Below are 26,704 nucleotides of genomic sequence, written 5' to 3'. Positions count from 1 at the left end.
GAACTGATTCACTCTATTACAGGAGCTGACAAATCCTGAGATCTACAGTCAGCAGTGCTGGAGACCAGGAAGAGCTCATGATACAATTCCAGGCTGAATTCCCACAGGCTTGAGACCCAGGAAAAGCCAATGTTTCAGTTCAACATTTGAAGGCAGGAAAAAAAAAAAAAACAAACCTGATGTCCCAGCTCAAAGGCAGGCAGGCAGGCAGGCAGAAAGTTCCCTCTTCCTCAGCCTTTTTGTTCTACTCAGGCCTTCAAATGATTTGATGAGACCCACCCACTGTAGAGAAGGCAATCCACTTTGCTCCAGTCTACCATTTCAAATATTAATTTCACCCAGAAACACTCTATAGACACACCTAGGACAATATCTGACCAAATTATCTGGGCACCCTCTAGCCTAGTCAAGTTGACACATAAAATTAACCATCACAAGTTCACTCCTTGTCAATTTGACACCCATACACTTTGCCTTAGGCACTCAGTCATGTCCAACTCTTTGAGACTCCATAGACTGTAGCCCACAAGGCTCCTGTGTTCATGGAATTCTCCACACAAGAAGACTGCAGTGGGTAGCCATTCCCTTCTCCAGGGGATCTTCCCAACCCAGGGACTGAACCCAGTCTCCCACATCACTGGCAGATTCTTTTACAATCTGAGCCACCAGGTTTGCCTTGAAGTGAAGTGAAAGTTGCTCAGTCATGTCTGACTCTTTGTGACTGTATAGTCCATGGAATTCTCCAGGCTGGAATACTGGAATAGGTAGCCTTTCCCTTTTCCAGGGGATCTTCCCAGCCCAGAGACTGAACCCAGGTCTCCCACATTGCAGGCAGATTCTTTACCAGCAGCTGATCCACAAAGGAAGCTCAAGAATATTTGAGTGGGTAGCCTATCCCTTCTCCAGTGGATCTTCCTGACTCAGGAATCGAACCAGGGTCTCCTGCCTTGCAGGTGGATTCTTTACCAGCTGAGCTATCAGGTTTGCCTTAAACCATCCAGAAAGAAAGACTCTGATGCTGGGAGGGATTGGGGGCAGGAAGAGAAGGGGACGACAGAGGATGAGATGGCTGGATGGCTGGTCACCGACTCTATGGACGTGAGTTTGAGTGAACTCTGTGAGTTGGTGATGGACAGAGAGGCCTGGCGTACTGCAATTCATGGGGTCACAAAGAGTCGGACACGACTGAGTGACTGAACTGAACTGAAATCATACTTAATCTCCAAATACACACAATAACAAACAAGACCATTGATTACCTAACATGATACAACTATGCTGTATACAATCAAAGATGCACTAAAACCCCTTTGCCAGAAAAGGAGGTGAAGTCCTAAAGTGATGATTATTCTTCTTGATGCGTTTTCTAAACCCAGCTTGTATACCTGGAAGTTGTCGGTTCACGTACTGCTGAAACCTAGCTTGAAGGATTTTGAGCATAACCTGATTGGCATGGGAAGTGAGTGCAACTGTCAGGTGGTTTGAAGATTCTTTGGTACTGCCCTTCTTGGTAACCAGGATGAAGACTGAACTTTTCTAGTCCTGTGGCCACTGCTGAATTTTCCAAATTTGCTGACATTTTGAGTGCAACACTTTAATAGCATAATTGTTTAGGATTTTAAATAGCTCTACTGAAACACCATCACCTCCACTAGCTTTACTGGCAGCAGTGCTTCCTAAGGTCCACCTGACTTCACACTCCAGGATGTCTGGCTCTGAGTGAGTGACCACACCATCATGGTTATCTGGGTCATAAAGATCTTTTTCGTAAAGTTCTTCTGTGTATTCTTGCATTGCTTTTGCTTGTTTTAGGTCTTCATTGTTTCTATCCTTTATTGTGCCCATCCATCCATGAATGTTCCTGCGATATCTCCAATTTTCTTGAGGAGATCTCTAGTCTTTCCCCTTCTGTCGTTTTCTTTTATCTCTCTGCATTGTTCATCGATATCCTGATAACTTGATATCCTTCTCCTTGATATCCTGTAATTTAAAACAATGATATAGGACTTTCCCCGGAGAAGGCAATGGCACCCCACTCCTAAGTACTCTTGCCTGGAAAATCCCATGGGTGGAGGAGCCTGGTGGGCTGCAGTCCATGGGGTTGCTAACAGTTGGACACGACTGAGCGACTTCACTTTCACTTTTCACTTTCATGCATTGGAGAAGGAAATGGCAACCCACTCCAGTGTTCTTGCCTGGAGAATCCCAGGGATGGGGGAGCCTAGTGGGCTGCCGTCTACGTGGTCACACAAAGTCAGACACGACTGAAGCGACTTAGCAGCAGCAGGACTTTCCTGGTGGTGCAGTGGTTAAGAATCCACCTGCCAATGCAGGGGACACAGGTTCAATTCCTGGTCCAGGAAAGCCACCACAACAGGAAGCCCATTTATCACAACTAGAGAGTAGCACCGCCCCGCCCCCGCCCCACTCAATGCAACTAGAGAAAGCCCGGGCGCATAAACAAAGACACAGCACAGTCAAAAATAAACAAATGAATAAATAAATATGTAACAGTTTTAAAAAACTATGATATAAAATTCAGGTCAGTTCAGTCATTCAGTCGTGTCTGACTCTTTGCCACCCCATGGACTGCAGCAAGCACGCCAGGCTTCCCTGTCCATCACCAACTTCCAAGAGTTTACTCAAACTCATGTCCATCGAGTTGGTGATGCCATCCAACTATCTCATCCTCTGTCATCCCCTTCTCCTCCTGCCCCCAATCCCTCCCAGCATCAGGGTCTTTTCCAATGAGTCAACTCTTCCCATGAGGTGGTCAAAGTACTAGAGTTTCAGCTTTAGCATCATTCCTTCCAAAGAAACCCCAGGGCTGATCTCCTTCAGAATGGACTGTTGGATTTTCTTGCAGTCCAAAGGACCCTGCAGAGTCTTCTCCAACACTACAGTTCAAAAGCATCAGTTCTTCGGCACTCAGCTTTCTTTATAGTCCAACTCACATCCATACATGACTACTAGAAAAACCATACCTTTGACTAGCTGGACCTTTGTTGGCAAAGTAATGTCTCTGCTTTTTAATATGCTATCTAGATTGGTCATAGCTTTTCTTCCAAGGAACACATGTCTTTTAATTTCATGGCTGCAGTTACTATCTGCAGTGATTTTGGAGCCCAAGAAAACAAAGGCTGCCACTGTTTCCCCACAAAGTGATGGGACTGGATACCATGATCTTAGTTTTCTAAATGTTTTGAGCCTTAAGCCAGCTTTTTCACTCTCCTCTTTCACTTTCATCAAGAGGCTCTTTAGTTCTTCTTTGCTTTCTGCTGAAGTGTGGTATCATCTGCATATCTGACGTTATTGATATTTCTCCCGACAATCTTGATTCCAGCTTGTGCTTCTTCCAGCCCAGCGTTTCTCATGATGTACTCTGCATGTAAGTTAAATAAGCAGGGTGACAAGACACAGCCTTGATGTACTCCTTTCCTGATTTGGAACCAGTCTGTTGTTCCATGTCCAGTTCTAACTGTTGCTTCTTGACCTGCATATAGGAGGCAGGTTAGGTGGTCTAGTATTCCCATCTCTTTAAGAATTTTTCAATTTGTTGTGATCCATACAGTCAAAGGCTTTGGTGTAGTCAATAAAGCAGAAGTAGATGTTTTTCTAGAACTCTCTTGCTTTTGACGATCCAGCAGATGTTGACAATTTGCTCTCTGGTTCCTCTGCCTTTTCTAAATTCAGCTTGAACATCTGGAATTTCATGGTTCACATATTGCTGAAGCCTGGCTTGGAAATTTTGAGCATTACTTTGCTAGCATGTGAGGTGAGTGCAATTGTGTGGCAGATGGAGTATTCTTTGTCATTGCCTTTCTTTGGGATTGGAATGAAAACTGACCTTTTCCACTTCTGTGATCACTGCTGAGTTTTCCAAATTTGCTGGATACTCAAATATGAAATAAAATCATTATGTAAGAGACTAAGAGCAAGAAAAAAAAAAACTTGCCATGTGTATATTTACAAATATATACATAGAAAAACATAAATATATATACACACATAAATATATGAACATATTCATAACAAAAGAAGGAAGCAATACACATGACAATTACAATCTTCACTTCTGTTGTCATCATATGGTCACAGCTGGTATTTATCACTACTTTCTTCCATTACCTATTATTTATTACATCTGCCTTCAGCAACCACCTCAGATGCTCCTGGTTCTTTACTTGCTGGTGTAATTCAAATCTTCATTGCTGAAGGGTCTGGACCAGGCTGTTGGAGTTTTCCATTGACCTTTATAACAAGGTACAGCAACACTAAGAGATGCCCTAACGGAGATCTTATGTTCTAAACACACTCTTCCTTTCCTTCCTTGTGGTGCAGTAGTACATTGCTCACCGTTCTGCCCAGTGGGAGGATTTCTCTTCACTACTTTCCTTCAGGTATGCCCCAGATAAGAGCTGTAGTGCTGCAGCTGTGTACTTTAATGTGGTGCCTACATATCACGCAAAGCTATCAGTAAACCAGGCCTAAGTCTCCTCTTCTTGTGTTGATTGATCATAAGGAACTCCCCTTGAAGCCACAGGTGCAGGCAGGGAGAGAGAAGGTGGGGCAGCAAGAATGGGAAACCATGGGCATTTGGGCCACTTCTTCATGTAATTTATTGTGCCTTTAGGGTCTGCTTAGGCCCAATATGAAATTAGAGTTTCACATTCAATGATGAGTGCTGCTGTGCTCACCCAACTTTATGGCTGGTGAGTCAAATAACACCCAGTTCATGATGGGTAATTCGGGTTACATGGTAGGTTGGGTGCCCACTGTTAAGTCTTCAGTCTCTACTCAAGACCCAGTAAAAGGCCAAGAGCTATTTCTTAAGAGGAAAGTAGTTATTTGCAAAGGATGACAGGTCTTTTTCTCCAAAACTCTAAGGATCTGACTTGCTACTCACCTACAGGGGCCACCAAGGGCTCCAAGCAGCATCCCTGTCTGCCAGGACAGTCTAAGCCACCATGGACGTCCAGGGTCCTGTGGCCCAAATGGCAGAGCAGCTTGCACAGCAGCCTGGACTGATGCAGAGCCTTCTCTTGTTCTGAGCCACACTCAAAACAAGAACCTTTTCAGATCACTCAGTAAATGGGGTGGGGGGAACACATCACAGGAGGAATATGCTACCTCCAAAATGCAAAGAGAACCACTGGGTGCTGTACCACAGTTTTGGTTGTTAGAGGGGCCCAAGGAACAACTTATCCTTTACCTTAGACACGAGGTATTTTGACATGCCCACACCACTTGAGCCCTAGAAGTTTCACTACGGTAGAAGGTCCCTGCATTTTTGTTAGATTTATTTCCCATCCTTTAACATGCAAATACCAATAATTTGCTCAGTAGGTCTAATCAGCATATTGTCATCAATGTAATGGGCCAGTGTAGTATCTTATAGAAAGGAAAAGTGACCAAGATCCCTGTGAACTAAATTATAACATAGGGGCTGACACACCCTGAGGTATATAACATGGAGAACTGATATACCCCTGAGGCATGACAGTGAAGGTATATTACTGGCTTTGACAGTTTAAGCAAACCACTTGTGGTGGTCCTTATTAACAGAAATAGAGAAAAAAGATTTTCTCCTCTCACTCCTAAGTATTCTCAGACGAATCCAGAATAATGTTTGACCAAATATGTGGACACCCTGTGGCCCAGCCACAAATACCCATATAAACCGAGATTCCATAACTGTTAACATTTTGCCATGTTTTCTCAGCTTGGTGTTCTGTGATTACCTAGATGGGTGGGGTGGCGGCTGGGGCGGGGGGTGGTGGTAGGAGGGAGGTCCAGGAGGAAAGGGATGCATGTATATATATAGCTGATTCCTTTCATTGTACAGCAGAACCCAACACAACATTGTGAAACAATTATACTACAAAAAACCCCACAGTTTTCACAAAGGTGCCTGGACATAATATCAACAGAGAGATGTACAAAGAACCAGCAACAATCAATTAAAAATGTAATGGAAAAAGGGGCCCAATTAACAACAGCAATAAAAGTTATAAGATAACTAGATAACCTAGGAAACAGAACAAAAAATATGCAAGAGCTAAAACTTAAAAAGACACAAAACTTTATATTAAAAGGTACAAAGGAAGACCCAAATAAAATTAGAGACATTTCTGAGTGAGATAATTCAAAACTATAAATGTGTTATTTTTCCAAATATTAATCTAAAAAGTTAATTCAGTCTCAGCTCATCTCAGTGGGATCTGTTTTTGAGTTGACATTGTTCATATAGAACAAATGTGCTAAAAATATATCCAAAAAAAAAAATTTAAAAGAATACCCCAAAAGGTATCAAGGCCAACTATAAAACCACAGAAATTAGTATAGAAATGAGACACTACGGAGTCCAGAAATAAATCTATGCATCTAAGGGAATGTGGTAGAGGATAAACATTTCAATTTCAATCAAGTAGAGAAAGAATGGTCTACAAGAAACTGCAAACTCAAATGCCTATAGAAGCCAAGGACAAGCACAAATAAGTGAAGCAAGGATGGCATGGTACTGTGGCTAACTGAGGAGCACATGGCCATGCATGACAGGGGCAAGGCCTAATTCTGCACTGGTAACCACTATGTAGGAATTTGTTGCCAGATCCTTTGACTTTTTAAGAGAAACTAGAAATAAGGACTTAAAATCTCTTAATTAAAAAAATTAGTAATTAATTCAAAGTTTTGAAAAAACCTTTAAGGACCCAATAAAATATGAATGCAGGGCCAGCTCAGTCAGTAAACTACCAGGCTTAACTGCTCAGTTGCTCAATAATAGTCTATACATCAAGCAAGGTTAGATCGCTATATTAAACCACAAAGAAAATTAAGTTTCAGGTGGACAAAACATACAAATTTTTAAAAAGTATACCTTAAGAAGTAGATTTACTTATATAGTAATAGTATCAACAACAGCAAAAACAGAAAGATAGAAAAGGAAATAAGAGAAATGGCTTAAGCAGGGAGAGTAAAGAAAAGGATTATGCTATCTATTAAAATCTTGTCAGGTTTTTACTGCCCTACTTTGAACTAGGCCAAAGTCTCTTTTCAAGGGACAATTCTAAGTCAAGGTATCAATTTCTAGCAATTAGGTATGTCATGGTAAGACAAAACACGCTAAGCACACGCAAATAAAGGATACATGTATTCCTTACTGATAATTTATTTTACTGTGATTTTTGACCAAGGTTCACTATAAACATTAGTCTTTTTGTTAGCAATACCTGGAAGTATCTCTGGTCAATCAGAGCCTGCTGCTGGTTATCTTTGCTGGGCTCATCTTTTCCCTCTTTGGACTCAGCCTTTTTTTGACTGATAATATTCTGTAATCTAAGGGGGGAAAAAAACCAAGATGATACATATGCTTTACTAAACAGTGGATGGATTAAGATGACAAAACGAGCCAATGATCCAGCTGCCCTCCCGTTAACTCTGTCATTTTACATATGTGTATGTGCATGCATACACATGCATATAATCATATATACATTTTAAATTTAAGCCATATTGTCACTAGAAAATGAGAAGACCCTCTCAATAGACACAATGTAGTAGGAATCCCTGAAAACAAAAGGAATCAGACTGATGAAGAAAAGTTATAACCATTCCCAACACTTACAAAGAACAGAATAGGAAAGAACTACAATAAAGGATGAAAACAACTTCCAAGGTGCTCCAAGTTTGATGTTGTAAGGGTATCAATAAACAGTGGCAGGGCAAACAGTTTGGGCACTGCAACAGCAACAACTGGACAGCTTGTTCCTTCCTTCATATTCCACTGGTGCCAAAGAGAAGACAACAGTGAAACCTGCTAATCAAGAGGGCATGAAAACTCAGAGACCATTGTTCCAGGTGGCTACCAGAACTCTAGGGGAGAGCCTCTGTCCAAAAATCTAAAAACATATGTATCCACTTAGAGATACTCAAATAGCTCTAAAAGTCAGGTGTCGTAGACATTTCTCCCCCACCACCTGCCTTAGAAAAAAGTCTCTTATTAAACCCACTTCAAATTAAACATCTTAAATCTGAGTATGCTTATCAGTTTCCTGTGGAACCGTGGCCCATTAAACTGATTCCATGACCCATTCATTAATAAGCTTGACTTGCTGTTCGTAAAATATTTTCCTACTAAAAAACAATAGCTTTCCCACTGTTTTTGCTTTGTAAACTAAATATAATCTCCATGTGTTAGCATTTGAATTTCATGCTGTCAGTCCTAATCCAATATTCCTCCTGACTCCTTTCTTAACGTCATCTCTTATTACCACACTACAATTATCTCCTCCACTCACATGTATTCCCCTTGATAGTCATTCAACTGTTTTTCTGTGCTCTCTGGAGGACATATATCCAAAACAAAATAAACAGAATTAACTCTAGATAAAAGTCAACCTCTTTCCTCTAGTAGACACAAAGACTTCCCAATCTATTTTTCACTTGTTTTGTTGTTCACTTGCTCAGCTGTGTCTGATTCTTTGTGACCCCATGAACTGAAGCATGCCACGCTTCCCTGTCCTTCACAAGCTCCTGGAGCTTGCTCATACTCATGTCCACTGAATCAGTGATGCCATCCTACCATCTCATCTTCTGCTGTCCCCTTCTCCTCCTGCCTTCAGTCTTTTCCAGCATCAGGGTCTTTTCTAATGAGTCGGCTCTTCATGTCAGGTGGCCAAAGTATTGGAGCTTCAGCTTCAGCATCAGTCCTTCCAATAAATATTCAGGACTGATTTCCTTTAAGATTGACTGGTTGGATCTCCTTGCAGTCCAAGGGACTCTCAAAAGTCTCCTCCAGCACCACAGTTCAAAAGCATCAATTTTTTGGCATTTAGCCTTCGTTATGGTCCAACTCTCACATCCATACATGACTATTGGAAAAAGCACAGCTTTGACTAGACAGACCTTTGTCAGCAAAGTGATGTCTCTGCCTTTTAATACACTGTCTAGGTTGGTCATAGCTTTTCTTCCAAGGAACAAGCATCTTAATTTCATGGTTGAAGTCACCACTGGTAGTGATTTTGGAGCCCAAGAAAATAAAATCTGTCACTGTTTCCATTTCTCCTCCATCTATTTGCCATGGAGTGATGGGACCAGATGCCATGATCTTCATGTTTTTAATGCTGGGTTTTAAGCCAGCTTTTTCACTCTCCTCTGTCACCTTCATCAAGAGGTTCTTAAGTTCCTCTTCACTTTTTGTCATTAGGGTAGTGTCATCTGCATACCTGAGGTTATTGATATTTATCCCAGCAATCCTGATTCCAGCTTTAGCTTCATCCAGTCCAGCATTTCACATGATGTACTCTGCATATAAGTTACATAAGCAGGGTGACAATATACAGCCCTGACATATTCCTTTCCCAATGTGGAACCAGTCTGTTACATGTCCGGTTCTGTTGTTTCTTGACCTGCCTATAGGTTTCTCCAGAGGCAGGTAAGGTGTATTCCTATCTCTTTAAGAATTTTCCACAGTTTGTTGTGATCTGCACAGTCAAAGGCTTTGGTGTAGTCAATAAAGCAGAAGTAGATGTTTTTCTGGAACTCCTCTGCTTTTACAATGATCCAACAGATGTTGGCAATTTGATCTCCAGTTCCTCTATCTAAATCCAGCTTGTACATCTGAAAGTTCTCAGTTCACATACTGCTCAAGCCTAGCTTGAAGGATTTTGAGTATTATCTTGCTAGCATGTGAAATGAGCACAGTTGTGCAGTAGTTTGAACATTCTTTGGCATTGCCCTTCTTTGGGATTGGAATGAAAACTGACCTTTTCCAGTCCTGTGGCCACTGCTGAGTTTTCCAAATTTGCTGGCATATTGACTGCAACACTTTTTAACGGCATCATCTTTTAAGATTTGATATAACTCAGCTGGAATTCCATCGCCTCTACTTCCTTTGTTTGTAGTAATGCTTCCTAAGGCCCACTTGACTTCACACTTCAGGATGTTTGGCTGTAGGTGAGTAATCACACCACTGTGGTTATCCAGATCATTAAGATCTTTTTTGTATAGTTTCCATTTGACTTTTCATCTATTTACCCTATTAATATACCTGACAGTTTTGCCTAAAAGCAGTGCCAAAAGCATAGTGTCTAAGAAACAAAAGTAACATAGAAAAGCCAACAGCTCTCTAGGAGGACTACAAGTAAGCGGACATATCTGAATTTACATATTAACTTTGCATTCAGGTGAAAAAGTTTAACTTCTCAACAAACTGTTTACAAGTGTGATTAACATTATACTATGGATATACAACATTTTAGCTGCCAGGACAGTAACCTAAACATGTCATTGAATGTACTAGCTACAGTCACTCTGGGAAATGAAATGTGATTTAATTAACTAGGTAAATTAAGAGATACCCTTAATTTAATAACAATGACAACATATTTGGGAGCCTGGTGGTGATAATAATTAGTATTTATTGAGAACCTTCCCTCTGAAGGTACTCTTCAAAGCACTTCACATGTATTAATGTATTTAATCCCACTGTTTTTCTATATTTACAGAAGTTAAGGATTAGTAAAATCTAGGAACTTATGGGAAGCTAGTCTCACAGTAAATATTTGCCATAGCATAATACTTCTGAAAACCTTTGTATTCAGCAAAACCACACATGCGAAAATAACAGCAGTCAGGAGAAAAGTGTTAGAAATCAGAGTATTTAAAAACTGATGCAACTATGTAACTAGACAACTAACAAAAAATAATACTTGGTGCCTCAAGATTAGTTAAACAGCTCAAGTATGTCTTGAGGTTGTCTCCAATATTACAAAATCCATAGCCAGCAGAACAGAAATGTTAGCTTGAGGGTGCCAAGACTACGAAGATGGAAGGTGAGCTCCTGGCCAAAGAAGTCAAGGTTAAAACAGGTGGGGAAAGAAGTACAACTTGCCTTCAGCCTCCAGTCTGTCTAATGCTGGGGGTCAGGGAGGGAGCCTTGGGTACAGGTTCTCATTTTAAATTTTCTTAAAACAGAGCTGAAAGGGCAGGTGCCTACGTACTAGCAAAGCTTTCCCCTTTTCAAAGTCTATACTATTCTCCTTTTACCATGGGGGAAAAAAATCACATGAAAACAATGTAACTACTATGTTAATCTAATTATTCCCTTATTTTCCAATTGCATTTGACTTAATTGGTGTTTTAGAAATCTGTGTTTGAGCAGACTATGCTGCACTCAGAAATATTCCAGGATTGTTTTGTAGTCTCCAGTGGTGAGCAGAACCTGAAGGCCATAAAAATCCCCTAAAATGGCTAAGGAATTCTTCACATACTTAGCAGATACTCATTCCACATAGCCAGCAGCAATAGCTATGTTTCTCTGTGGAGTCTGGGAAATCCAGAAACTGCCCTTCCAACTTAGAAACACTGTTATCTCCTGTTTTCGATAGCCATCCCCCTAAGTTTCCATGTGCAGACACTTTATAGCTTTTAACCGTGTCTGCTGAAGCCTTTTCATAATTTCATGGTGACTCTCATGCTGGAATTCTGTTTGGGAGATGGATGGGGAGCCCTAAATGAAACACTTTTTTCACTTTGACTCAGGTATGTTTCCATATCCTGCCCTTTCCCTAGCCTATGAAGCCACAGGAGTCATCTGTGCACCATGTCACTTGCTGAATGCCATTTCATGGGGGAAAATGGGATACTGAGAAGCCAACCCTTTTCTCTTTGGCCTCTTGTTTATATTATTGAAGTAACTGAATAAAGCCTTGATGATTAATTGGCTTGGCTTATTCTAACTGAACACCTCAACTTCTGCCAGCTCAACACATGGGTGATAAGATTCTGATTTTATTTTCTTCTAACAAAATATAAATATCACTGAAAAAATTAAATAGAATTAGTGTAGTACCTTTGGCTATCTTGCACTGGCAGATCTATTTGATTACTTCCTAGCAAGAGAACTTCATAACCAACTTACTTATAATACTAGCTCAAACAAGCTTTCGTATGTTAAATTAATATCATTTGATATTGAAGATTGATTAGTTGAGAAATAAATACAGATCTAAAGAAAAAATTTAATTTTCTCTGGTTATAAAAGGGAAAGAGACTTTCCCCTCCTTTTCTTGTAGCATTTCCTTTAGAAAACCTGTAGCTGTAAATCCTTTCTAAGTATGTAGATTCTGTTAAAATTTAAATAAGCCTCCTGCTTAAAATTAGCAGTGTCTTGGAAGCCTTAGAACCATCTCTTTGAAATAAGGACATCAAGGAAGAGGGTGCCTTGTCTCCTTTTCCCTATTGGAGCTTAGCCTAGGATCCTGGCTCTAAGTTGTAACTTTCCCCTTGTCACAAGATATAATTAAAGGGTGAGATTTCCTTTTGTCTTTGCAATCTCTTTAGCATACTGCCTCTAATGTACATAGCAGTCTGGCTCAATATTTATCCCAACTGTTATATAAAACTGTTTCTTTTTTTCCCTACACATGTGGAGAATATTCACTGGGTTGACAGATTTTTATTTCTAATTATTTCCTTAACATCAGCAGTTCTTTGAAAAAAATTCTACCTCTGTCCCTGCAAAAAATAAAAATTTGAAGTTTTACATTTAAAAAGTTTTTTTCATTGGGTTTTTGTTTGGTTTTAATTACTATTAGTGTGAGCTTGAGAGTCCAAATGCTTAGGTGTGGGTCTGATGTCTTTCAAAGTTCTTCCACATGCCACCTGTGCAATATGGGCAAGTTATCTAACATTCTTAATTCTGTTTCACATCTAGATACTATAGAAGTTTAAATTCCAAATATAAATTTCTAAAAACACAAATCATTTCTTTAAAATTCAACAGAAAAATATAGCTAGGATTGGTTCTAAATCACAATTTTAAAATCTAATAGTGAAAAATCACTCTCAAAATCACAGCACAAATGAACAACAAAAAATATATACACAGTAAATACTCATTATTCATGGCAGTTATATTCAATAAAGTTACTGCATACACTGAATTAGTGAGGACTGAACCACTGCTCCTAGGGGAAATACAGGATCAGGTTCCTGCATGCCTCTCTGGTCACATTTTCCTCAACTGATCAATATATAACCTTGCTTTATGTGTATTAATGTTTAAAGACATTAAAAAGACATCTTTTTTAATACTGTTGTTTAACATTGGACTCATAGCTAACAGCACCATAATTTATGCCTAAATGAAGTTTCTCTAACATATATATATTCTCTGTACGGTACATCACAGCCTTCTTGTGAATAGAACACTAGATTGTACTTCAACACCATGCTTGGGACCATCTTGGAGAAATCACCAATAAAAAGCAAAGAATGGAAAACTACAAGCGGCATGTGACAACAGAAACAATGACTGTTTACATCATAAAGCGGAAATGCAGGCAGAGTATCACCTTGTTCAACAGCCGAAAATGTGTATACTGGGCATGTCCATGAGTAACTGTGCAAGTGCCACCACTACTTATTTGAAGATTAAAAACAAATTACAGTAGGTAGGCAAATTCACAAATATGCAATCTGCAAATAATGAGGAATGACTAGGTATCTCTATGAATATATGTATAAGCATTTATGTGTGTATGTATGTTCACTGATACACTGAAGTCAATAAAAGTCCAGTGAAGGGGATCAGGACATGCCATTCCAAAATATGCCCTTTTAAGGGAGTTCATAGTGGCCTAGTGGATTCCAGGCTTTCACTGCCTTGCCCCAGGTTCAATCCCTGGTCAGAGAACTGAGACCCCAGAAGCAACATGGTGTGGCCAAAACAAAAACAAAACGTGTCATTTTGACATAAGAAATGTTTTAAACAGAAGAAACTTGAGAATTGATACATTCTCAGGAAGAACTCTCTGACCTCCCTCCTTTTCCCTGAAGCAGACCAAGAGATCCTCATGTGAGAGTACCCTCAAGGAGGGTAACAAGCTGCCCTCCTTGTTCCCTTTGTCTCTGAAGCAGGGAAATCCAAACTTTCCCCAGTTTATTACCCTCAGCTTACACCCTTTTGTATTATTACATTAACCAACTTTCTACTCACTCTTCATCAAACCTAGTTTTAAAACGCTCAGGTTTAACTGTTTCTTCATTGAATTAGACAACGCTGGTCATAGTGGAGAGGTCTGACAGAGCGTGGTCCACTGGAGAAGGGAATGGCAAGCCACTACAGTATTCTTGCCTTGAGAACCCCATGAACAGTATCAAAAGACAAAATGATAGGATACCAAAAGAGGAACTCCCCAGGTCATTAGGTGCCCAATATGCTACTGGAGATCAGTGGAGAAATAACACCAGAAAGAATGAAGGGATGGAGCCAAAGCAAAAACAATACCCAGCTGTGGATGTGACTGGTGACAGAAGCAAGATCCGATGCTGTAAAGAGCAATATTGCATAGGAACCTGGAATGTCAGGTCCATGAATCAAGGCAAGTTGGAAGTGGTCAAACAAGAGATGGCAAGGGTGAACGTCGACATTCTAGGAATCAGCGAACTAAAATGGACTGGAATGGGTGAATTTAACTCAGATGACCATTATATCTACTACTGTGGGCAGGAATCCCTCAGAAGAAATGCAGTAGCCATCATGGTCAACAAAAGAGTCTGAAATGCAGTACTTGGATGCAATCTCAAAAACGACAGAATGACCTCTGTCTCCAAGGCAAACCATTCAATATCACAGTTATCCAAGTCTATGCCCCAACCAGTAACGCTGAAGAAGCTGAAGTTGAATGGTTTTATGAAGACCTACAAGACCTTTTAGAACTAACACCCAAAAAAGATGTCCTTTTCATTATAGGTGACTGGAATGCAAAAGTAGGAAGTCAAGAAACACCTGGAGTAATAGGCAAATTTGGCCTTGGAATGCAGAATGAAGCAGGGCAAAGACTAACAGAGTTTTGCCAAGAAAATGCACTGGTCATAGCAAACACCCTCTTCCAACAACACAAGAGAAGACTCTACACATGGACATCACCAGATGGTCAACACCGAAATCAGACTGATTATATTCTGTGCAGCCAAAGATGGAGAAGCTCTATACAGTCAACAAAAACAAGACCAGGAGCTGACTGTGGCTCAGATCATGAACTCCTTATTACCAAATTCAGACTTAAATTGAAGAAAGTAGGAAAAACCGCTAGACCATTCAGGTATGACCTAAATCAAATCCCTTATGATTATACAGTGGAAGTGAGAAATAGATTTTAGGGACTAGATCTGATAGATAGAGTGCCTGATGAACTATGGAATGAGGTTCGTGACATTGTACAGGAGACAGGGATCAAGACCATCGGAAAAGAAATGCAAAAAAGCAAAATGGCTGTCTGGGGAGGCCTTATAAATAGCTGTGAAAAGAAGAGAGGCGAAAGGCAAAGGAGAAAAGGAAAGATATAAGCATCTGAATGCAGAGTTCCAAAGAATAGCAAGAAGAGATAAGTAAGCCTTCCTCAGCGATCAATGCAAACAAATAGAGGAAAAGAACAGAATGGGAAAGACTAGAGATCTCTTCAAGAAAATTAGAGATAACAAGGGAACATTTCATGCAAAGATGGGCTCGATAAAGGACAGCAATGGTATGGACCTAACAGAAGCAGAAGATATTAAGAAGAGGTGGCAAGAATACATGGAAGAACTGTACAAAAAAGATCTTCACCACCCAGATAATCATGATGATGTGATCACTAATCTAGAGCCAGACATCTTGGAAAGTGAAGTCAAGTGGGCCTTAGAAAGCATCACTACGAACAAAGGTAGTGGAGGTGATGGAATTCCAGTTGAGCTGTTTCAAATCCTGAAAGATGATGCTGTCAAAGTGTTGCACTCAATATGCCAGCAAATTTAGAAAACTCAGCAGTGGCCACAGGCCTGGAAAAGGTCAGTTTTCATTCCAATCCCAAAGAAAGGCAATGCGCAATTGCACTCATCTCACACGCTAGTAAAGTTATGCTCAAAATTCTCCAAGCCAGGCTTCAACAATACATGAACCGTGAACTTCCTGATGTTCAAGCTGGTTTTAGAAAAGACAGAGGAACCAGAGATCAAATTGCCAACATCCGCTGGATCATGGAAAAAGCCAGAGAGTTCCAGAAAAACATCTATTTCTGCTTTATTGCCTATGCCAAAGCCTTTGACTGTGTGGATCACAATAAACTGTGGAAAATTCTGAAAGAGATGAGAATACCAGACCACCTAACCTGCCTCTTGAGAAATCTGTATGCAGGTCAGGAAGCAACAGTGAGAAGTGGACATGGAACAACAGACTGGTTCCAAATAGGAAAAGGAGTGCATCAAGGCTGTATATTGTCACCCTGCTTATTTAACTTCTATGCAGAGTACATCATGAGAAAGGCTGAACTGGAAGAAACACAAGCTGGAATCAAGATTGCCAGAAGAAATATCAATAACCTCAAATATGCAGATGACACACCCTTATGGCAGAAATTGAAGAGGAGCTAAAAAGCCTCTTGATGAAAGTGAAAGAGGAGAGCAAAAAAGTTGTGTTAAGGCTCAATATTCAGAAAACTAATATCATGGCATCCGGTGCCATCACTTCATGGGAAATAGATGGGGAAACAGTGGAAACAGTGTCAGACTTTATTTTTTCGGGCTCCAAAATCACTGCAGATGGTGACTGCAGCCATGAAATTCAAAGACACTTACTCCTTGGAAGAAAAGTTATGACCAACCTAGATAGCATATTCAAAAGCAGAGACATTACTTTGCCAACTAAGGTCTGTCTAGTCAAGGCTATGGTTTTTCCTGTGATCATGTATGGATGTGAGAGTTGGACTGTGAAGAAGGCTGAGCACCAAAGAATTGATGCTTTTGAACTGTGGTGTTGGAGAAGACTCTTGAGAGTCCCTTGGACTGCAAGGAGATCCAACCAGTCCATTCTGAAGGAGATCAACCCTGGGATTTCTTTGGAAGGAATGATGCTAAAGCTGAAACTCCAGTACTTTGGCCACCTCATGAGAAGAGTTGACTCATTGGAAAAGACTCTGATGCTGGGAGGGATTGGGGGCAGGAGGAAAAGGGGACGACAGAGGATGAGATGGCTGGATGGCATCACGGACTGAATGGATGTGAGTCTCAGTGAACTCCGGGAGATGGTGATGAACAGGGAGGCCTGGCGTGCTACGATTCATGGGGTCGCAAAGAGTTGGACATGACTGAGCAACTGAACTGAACTGAACTGAACTGTTTCTTCAAGTCTTCATTTCTTCTCAGGTCAGGTAAAACTTAAATAAATTTATACTTTTTTCATGTTAATCTGTGTTTGTCAGTTTAATTTTCAGGCCCAGCCAGAGACCCTCAGAGGATTGTGAAGTTTTCCTCCTCTGCACTTTCTCCTCTGACTTTTTGTGTACCTTATATATTCCCTCTTTTCAGCTGCTCCTTAACCAATTTTCCTATCTCAGTTAATGTTCCAACAACTACTTCGTTATTCAGGACTAATAATTAGTCCTGATTAAGTTTATTTTTGTATCTCTTTGAGTCCTAATCTTTTCCCCCTCAACTGCCTATACCCCTAATCCATCCTCAATTCATCATCAAGTCTGATCACCAAGTTCTACCTCCAATATTCCAAATACTTCTTACCACCTCCACTCCTGCCACCTTTGACCATGTCACCACCACCTCTTGTCCAAACTCGTACAATAGCAACTCTCACACCATTTTACCTTTGGGACTTACACTATAGGGGCTCCCCTGTTGGCTCAGATGGTAAAGAATCTGCCTGCAATACAGGAGACCTGAGTTCAATCCCTGGGTCAGGAAGATCCCCTGGAGAAGGGAATGGCTACCCACTCCAGCACTCTTGCCTGGAAAACCCCCATGGACAGAGGAGCCTGGTGGGCTACAGTCCATGGGGTCGCAAAGAGTTGGACACAACTGAGCGACTAACACATTTTCACCTGTACTATATCAAAACTGTCTTATTTTTTCATTGCCCTTTACATAAGATTCATGAGAACAGGAACCTTTCTTTTTGGTTTACCACTGTAATTTCAGTATCTAGAATGCCAAACAGATAGGAAGAGGTACTATAAGTACCTAAAATGTTAAGCAATAGTAGGAAGGGAAAAAATATTAATTGAACCTTTCTGAACCTTCCATTTCTCTTTTTTAGTTTTCCTTCCCTACTATCTTAACTCAATATGTAATTCCTCGATGGCCAGAATACTTGCCTTTCACTGCGGCATGTGTTACCATAAAGAAAATGTAGCTATCACTGAAAATTGAATCAACATAGGCTAATAGAACTGATTTAATACATCTAATGCATATATTAACTCATATTATTTTTAAAATATTTCATCCCCATGCTCACCACACTACTTCAAGTCTCATTCCCTTGAATCAAAGAGTAGACATAGCTAATTTTCAGAAAATACTATCACTATTTGAGGACCAATTTGCTGAAATTCCTGTGAGTATGTGCTTTTCAAAGTCATAAAAGAGAAGTGGTGGATATGAATAGCTCACTGCATTCATTCTGATACTTTAAGCTTTAAAATATGATAAGGCTATGTATTATTCAGGTCATCACTACCACCAACAAAAACTTGGGCCTTGTTGCCTCTAATTTCAATGATTCTCTTGCAATTTCTCCATGACTTCCAAAGTCAACTAATTAAAATCTTTGCCTTTTATATCAGAAAATTACCTTTTCCTTGTTCTTATTTAAGATGAATATATAGCCAAATCTATCACAGTAGAAACTTTTTAAACTGTGGAACCAGAAATATCCCTTTTTAAAGTCTTCTCCACACCCCCACCCCCCACCCCCCGGCCCTGCCCATCAACCTGGTAATTTTAAGCCACAGCCACTATCATGTAAGTTGATAGGTTAGTAAAAATAAATAATAAGACATAAAATCCTAATAAATTTGTAACTATGGTAAAATATAATTACTTGATGTTTTTCTTAAGGGCTTTCTCCAGTTTCTTCACTTGTTGTTTATAAAGTCTTAATTCATGCTGTGTGGGCCTGTAGAAAATAAATCATGTTGAACACATTCAGTTTACTTAATAAAACTATACAGATATTTAATAATAATAAAGTATACTCTATTACTTGTCATAAATGTGCTTTAAAATTCTTAAAATTTTTCATAAACCGCTAATGAGGTATTTATTGGCCATTGGATTTCTTCTTCTGTGTATCCCCTATTCAAAACTTTCTACCCACTTTTATTATTAACCTATTACTTGCTTTTATAGTGAATTATCTCAAATGCACAAACAAGAATAGAGTAAAACAAATAGTCGTGTGTCCATGCCTCAGGCTTTATCAAAGCTGAATAGTAATCTCTTTAAAATCGTTTAACTAAAACCTTATACAGCTACTTCAAACTCAGTGTCCCTAATTATTGCCATTGCTCTCTCCTTCCCATACCATGGGCTTCCCTGGTGGCTCAGCTGGTAAAGAATCCACCAGCAATGCAGGAGACCCCAGTTTGATTCCTGGGTTGGGAAGATCTGCTGGAGAAGGGATAGACTTCCCATTCCAGTATTCTAGGGCTTCCCTTGTGGTTTAAATGGTAAAAAAATCTGCCTGTAATAAGGGAGACCTGGGTTTGATCCCTGGTTTGAGAAGATCCCCTGGAGAAGGGAATGGCTACCCACTCCAATATTCTGGTCTGGAGAATTCCATGGACTGTATAGTCCATGAGGTCACAAAGAGTCAGACACGACTGAGCAACTTTCACTTTCACTTTTCACTGCCCATATGACAGGTAACCACTAGCTCAAATTCATTGTTCATTATTCCCATGCATGTTTTACAAATTTTCCCCTCATATTTATATAACCATAAATTTACACATTACCATGTGGCAGGCTTTTAAACTTTACAGAAATGGTTTTGATCGTAGGTATCAGTTTCCTCTCCATTAAAGTATAAGCTTTACAAGAACAAGATATTTGTTTTGTTCATTATATACGATATCAGAACTTAGGACCATGTCTAATTTACAATAGGTATCCAACAATATTTAATGAAAAGTCTCAACATTGTACATTCATTATTACTCTCTGTCAACATGTAGAGTGCCTTCCTTTTGTGGTAGTATGTATATAAATAAACCTTTCTGTTGTATGCCATTTAAACTTTAAAATTTTTCTCCTTTCCCACAACACATGTATATGATGAAATAAGACATTCTAAAGTAATCTGGAAAAAAATTAAAATAAAAATAATTTGTGAAACGGAAACTTACTGGCATAGGCTAAATCTATTCTGAGTTCCCGACTGACATAGGCTAAATCTATTCTGAGTTCCTCGCCAGTTTTATCTTCTTCCTATTTTCTCACTCCCCTTGCTTACATATGTATTTTTGTTCTTTCTATCACATGAGAGGCTGACTAAAATGAGTATACAAATATGAGGTCCCCAACATTAGTTTTAGAGTAAAGGGGATAGGATGACTGATTTAACATTCAAAATTCCACTATTTGCTTAAATAAAAGTTAAATAAAAACGACAAGTTTCTCTCACCTGGTTTCCAAATCTTTTTGAAGACTGAGCTTTTCACTTAAAAGTATATCTATCTTAGTTTTTGATTCCTTGAGTTGATTCTGTAATGACTGCAACATAGTGAATAAACAGTAAACTTTCCTAAGAAATTAGATTATTATTTTACTTTATTAAAAAGTATTTATCAATCATATAGTCCTCCATACCATGAGAAGGCCATTGTAAGTGGGTGAAGCACTCAGGCTTCTATAATCTTCTTCTTCTGACTGACTTTCATCTTCTTTATATAGTCTATGAAAAAATACATGTAGTGTCTTTATGAAAAAATTATCTCCAAAGGAAAAAAAATCTAGTTAACAGAAATTAAATCAATACAATAAGGGCTTGATAACCTCAACATAAACTAAAACTTAAACCAAATTTCCTACTTATTCTTACAGAAAATTGTATTAGAACATACTACTCATTAACTAGTACTACAGTATACATTTGTTCACTAATGCCTTAACTGGAATTTAAGATCCATGCAAACCAGAAGTTTGTCTTGTTCACCACTGTATCTCACTGCCCAGAATAGAGGGCTTAAGAAGGGGTAGAAAAACACCTGTTGAATGAACAAAGAATATTGTTTTCTCCTTCTAGTACTTTTAGATCACAAAAAACTATATCAAAAAATACAGAGTATAAGTGAACAAGGCCACAAGTTTAGTGGCCCTGATTAAGTCTTGACATCTTCATTAATGAGTTGTATTATTTGGGTAAGTCTCTCAGAATTATTCTTCTCATCTGTAGAACAGAGATAATTTCTATCACATCTACCTCACAAAACTGATTTTAAAAGTAAATAAAAGACATCAAAACATTGTGTGAGCTACAAAGTACTAGCAAATCAGTACTGATGTTTTTAAAACTGATAACACTAATACTGGGCTGTCCGAGACGGTAAACGCTAGGTACATACAGGCAATGACTTCTTGAAATATGGTTAGTGTAACTATCCATTTTAATTCTATTTCATTTTAATTAAAATTTTAAAGGTGAAGCAGTATAAAATATCCTTCTGTTAAATACAACTTTATTGTTTAGGACTACCTTCCACTTTGATGCATCATGTTAAGGTATTAATGTTGTGGCCTGGGTTGTACAGAGTGTGTGTGTGGTTTGTAGTACCATATATTAATACAAACTCACCACCAGTCTAGTCAGGATCAATGGATTGATTCAATCAGAATGATACCAATATAACACTGTTTGTTCTGATACTATATTTATGGAGACAGCTATATAAATCATAATTGATATATTTATCATTTTAATTATAAGAACTAAGGCTTTTAAAAATTATGGACCGATTTTTAAAAAAATCAAGTGGAGATGAAAACATCTGAGAGAGTAAAATAACTGAAACAGTAAACAAAAGAGACTGAAAGAATGTCACAAATTTCCTGATGAAGAATAAACTGGAAAAGCTGTTGGTTCAGAAGAGATGAAAGAAAAATTAAAAAACTGATAAACAGGACTTCATGAAAAGTAAAACAGTTCTGAGCTTCAGAGGACATCATTAAGGGGGGAAAAAAAGAAAATTTACAGAATGGGGTAAAATATTTGCAAACCTGATAAAGAACTTGTATCCAGAATTAATAAACAACTCATAATTTGACAAAAAGACAAAAAAACTCAATTTAAAAATGAGCAAAGGACATCAGTAGGCATTTCCCCAAAATGCCTACTGTAAACATATAAATGGACAGTAAACATATAAAAGACACTAATCATTAGTTCTTTGAGATATCATTTTGGGATATTCATACAGTTGTGTCACTATCTCCACAATCAATTTTATTTATATTCTGGCCATGCCATGGAGCACATGGGATTTTAGTTCCCCAACCAAGGATCAAATCCATGCACCCTATATTAGAAGCAGGAGTCTTAACCACTGGAGCACCAGGGAAGTCCCTCCACAATCAATTTTAGAACATGTTCACCACCCATGGAGAAACACCATCCCATTAGCAATTACTTTCCGCTTACTCTCTACCCTGAATCCTATTCCACTACAATCCAATTCCTAGGCAACTACTCATCTACTTTCTTTTTTTATGGATTGCATATTCTGGACATTTCATGTAAATGGAACTGCATATTTTGTGATGTTGGGTTGCAGGGAAAGAGGGGCTCAGGGCAGAGAGTGACTGCTAATGGGTATGGCGTTTTCTGCTTCTCAGTGGATGAAGTCCATATTCTAAAACTGATTACAGAGATGGTGACACAATTTGTGAATATTCTAAAACTACTCAATCATATACTTTAAAACAGTGAATTTTATGGCATGTGAATTAATCTCAATAAAGTTATTTTTTAAAGTTGTTAAATAAAAAATGTTTTAGGATAATAAAGTAGATAATGATAGGAAAGTATTTTCAGCAAATATATAATAGATACATTAAGAAATTTCCTCTCAACAGTCAAAAGAGAATCTAAGTCACCAAAATCAAAATTAACCACACAAAAAAACTTCTAAAATAAGTTTTTAGCAAAATCTGAGCTTATAACTTTGGCCAGTAACAAAACATTTTGAGGTCTTACACAAAAATAGAAACTATTCTTACATGAAATAAATTATTTTCTATGAAAATTTTGCCACAAAATTATGAGAAGATAACTAAAATATTTTTATAAGAAAAAGGAAAGATCTTCAATTAAGCCCACAAACAACTGCCTGGAGAATACAAGACCTTTCTTATAATACCAAAGGGCAACTGATTTAATTTTTTAAATTACATTTTTAGATAATCAAATGCTCAATTAACACTGTGGGGATGTTCTGTCATCAGAGGACCTCCAGATTTATTAAGAAATGTTGACAACTGGAAGCTTTAAAAAAAAAATCTGACTTATGGCACATCTTTGAATTTTACATATCTATCAAAGAAGAATTTCACCAAGACATGAAACAACCTTTTTCATTTTTCCACATCAGAAGGTAGTTCTGTAACATCAGAAATTTAGATTTACTAGGATTTTTTAAAAACTGCTTTTGCAGTCTTATTGCTTTGCTATACTGTATAAGACATATTGGAAATCTGCTAGTTTTTTGAAACAGACTGTGACTGTCATGAATTCAGTTGTTAAAATTATACAGCACATATATAAATGTGATGCCAGTTTGTAGGACCATTGAAACAAACAGAAAACAATGACTTTAACCATCTTTTGTGTTTTTTGTCAATGCTTATTGGTTGAGTCATGGAAAAGTTGCAAAGACTAACTATACTGTTAACCTGAATTCAAAATTTTCTTGGAAAAAAAAGTACTTGCCAAATGCTGAAACACAAAAAATAGTGTGGTGGTGGTTTAGTCACTAAGGCGTGTCCGACTCAAGTGACCCATAGACTGCAGCCCACCAGGCTCCTCTGTCCGTGGGATTTTCCAGGCAATAATGGAGGGCTTTGCCATTTCCTTCTCCAGGGAATCTTCCCGACCGAGGGATCAAACCTGGGTGTCCTGAACTGCAGGCAGATTCTTTACCAACTGAGCTACCAGGGAAGCCTACTCACTCGTATCACTCTATATATGAGTAAGCAAAATTTGAAGCTCCAAAGAAAACAAGGCATGTTTGTGTCTAGCTAATAGGTTATGAGAATTTATATTGAAATGAAACTTTATAATACAAATCAATATTGACTTCATACATGTTTTTCTAATATTAATAATATGATTTTAGTTGCTACTAATAGATTTAGAGTTGCTTTTCAATTTTGCAGCATCAATTAAATAGAAGTTAGTGAATTTAAGTTGGGTATAGTTTTTAATCATTAATTCAGTCAAACCAATTATTCTAAAAAGATGAGTCAGTTGTATAAATGTAAATATTAAAGGAAAAAAATTTTTGAACTTGACTTAGTTGGTAGAGAACTTTCAGGTATGTATAGAACAATCTGGGTATATAAGTCTATTTTTGAGATAGACTTCATGAAATCTAAATACAGATCAAATACCTCTGATGAAAATTTAGTGTCTGAATTGAGGTGTGCTATAACACCAAATTTCAATGGCTTAGAATGAAAAAAAAAAGTGAAATATCAATGATATCACTGATTACATGTTGAAATGGCAATATTTCAGATATTAAATCGATGAAAATGTATTTCAATGGTTTCTTTTTACTCTTTAACTTGGCTACATGAAAAATACAAAATTATATATGTGGTTTTCATTACATTTCTATTCGAGACAGCTGTACTAACATATCTCTCAGACCTTCTAAAACATGCTAGTCTTTAACAAATGACCATGACCAAATAAGGATACTGGGTAGCTTCTATATAAAAAGTACTGAGACAGATGTATGGAGAAGGATAAACGGCAACCCACTCCAGTAATCTTGCCTGGATCATCCCATGGACAGAGGAGCCTAGCTGGCTACAGTCCATGGGGTCACAAGAGTCAGACATGACTTAGCGACTAAACAACAACAACAAGATAGATTATATAAAGTATTTCAATTAATTAGGTGAGGAACATTTAGAAACATTTAGAGGAGTTATTTAAATTTGTTCAAAGTCTCTCAAAGAGTAAGCAGTACTGATGAGATTCAAACTGAAATCTCTCTGGCTTCAAAGCCTGTGTACTCAAGATCATTTCCTATGTGAAGTCACTCAGTCATGTCTGACTCTGCGACCCCATGGACTGTAGCCTACCATGCTCCTCTGTCTGTTGGATTCTCCAGGCAAGAATACTGGAATGGGTTGCCATTTCCTTCTCCAGGAGATCTTCCCAACCCAGGGATAGAACCCAGGTATCCCACATTGCAGGCAGACGCTTTACCATTTGAGCCACCAGGGAAGCTGAGCCACCAGGAAACTAAAATACCTGCCATTATGGCTATCTTGTTCTCTCAAGAGAAACCTAACACATATATATAGTAGAGGAGACCAATTTTAAATTTATGCAGACCTAAAAGGAAATGAGCTTCAGTAAAGAATCATCACTTTATTTTCCTAGAGTCCTTTATTTAGCATTGACAGATTTTGCGGTTTTTTTGAAGTAAAAACATAGTTTTAAACATCTACAATTCTCATTTGGACATGGGATCCTGACAGCCAAATTCCTCCCACCTTTCTCCAATGGCTTCCAGAAGCCCCAGGAAGGACCTAGTGTTGAAAATTATGCTTCTTGGGGGTAGAGAGAAAGAGCAAAACTAGAGAAATCTTGTATTTTATTTTCTTCCCTAATCCAAATTATGTTCAACCAGAGGTGAACCTCAAAGTTACCTGCTTCCATTTTGCAACACCACTTAAAAATTTTCTATCTAAAGAGAAGGATGGAATTAGACAAGGAGACTTCATTTTACTAATTCATTATAGAGCTATTTTCCCTGGGGTAACTTTTCAAATGTCTCTAACATCTCAGAAGAAACTCAATCTGAATCTCGTAGTTGTTATTCCTATGTTACTTTTCTTGGTTCTTTAATCCTATCTACCAAGCCAGGGAAATACTAATAGAAAAAGCTAGCAATATATTCCATGTAATCTATGTTGATATATTAAAGAAAAATAGGTAAAGTAACAGAGCTGAGAACCTATCATTTTAAAACTTACTTTTCCTCTGTTTCAGAAATTGTAGCATGTTTGCAGTGTTCTAAGACTTCCAACTGCTTAATACTTGCATTCAAATTTCTGCTGCCTTGATTGCGGCTTCCTCTGCTTTCCCCGAGTTTTCTCATGTATGGTGGCAGAACGGAAGACCAGTCCATAGTATCCAGAAACTGCCTTTCACAAGCTCTCTGGAGGCCTTCTCAAGCCTGTGCCCTAAAGTAGAGGGTCCAGGTGGTGTGCAATAGGTGTGCTGTGCCAAGATATTACAAATATGCCAAGCACTCAAGACAACTGGCCAGATTTTCTGGAGCCAATTACCCCAGTGTGGTATACAAACACCACTTTCTGTGTTACATGATGAGAAAAACTTTGGACAACACTGCCTTTAAAATAGGGTGTTAACACCGAGGAAACCAGAATTGAAAGAGACACATGTACCCCAATGTTCATCGCAGCACTGTTTATAATAGCCAGGACATGGAAACAACCTAGATGTCCATCAGCAGATGAATGGATAAGAAAGCTGTGGTACATATACACAATGGAGTATTACTCAGCCGTTAAAAAGAATTCATTTGAATCAGTTCTGATGAGATGGATGAAACTGGAGCCAATTATACAGAGTGAAGTAAGCCAGAAAGAAAAACACCAATACAGTATACTAACA

The 26,704-nt window shown here is 38.5% G+C and overlaps 1 protein-coding gene across 6 annotated transcripts in view; it reads right to left on the bottom strand.

Moving 5' to 3' along the window:
• Nucleotides 1-26,704, bottom strand: part of CEP70 (centrosomal protein 70) — a 97,280-nt gene that overhangs the window by 11,001 nt on the left and 59,575 nt on the right. For 5 of the 6 annotated variants that reach the window (XM_018049916.1, XM_018049909.1, XM_018049919.1 and 2 more), the window contains 4 exons: nucleotides 20,644-20,728; nucleotides 20,459-20,547; nucleotides 18,875-18,949; nucleotides 7,230-7,335 (listed from right to left, as the gene is read on the bottom strand). In XM_018049916.1, coding sequence (XP_017905405.1) covers nucleotides 7,230-7,335; nucleotides 18,875-18,949; nucleotides 20,459-20,547; nucleotides 20,644-20,728 — 355 coding nt within the window. The remainder of the gene's footprint in view (nucleotides 1-7,229; nucleotides 7,336-18,874; nucleotides 18,950-20,458; nucleotides 20,548-20,643; nucleotides 20,729-26,704) is intronic. The other variant, XM_018049913.1, reaches the window with a different exon arrangement.

The sequence above is a fragment of the Capra hircus genome, chromosome 1, assembly GCF_001704415.2.
Source record: "Capra hircus breed San Clemente chromosome 1, ASM170441v1, whole genome shotgun sequence".
NCBI lineage: Eukaryota > Metazoa > Chordata > Mammalia > Artiodactyla > Bovidae > Capra > Capra hircus.
This window is presented reverse-complemented; position numbering and strand designations above follow the sequence as displayed.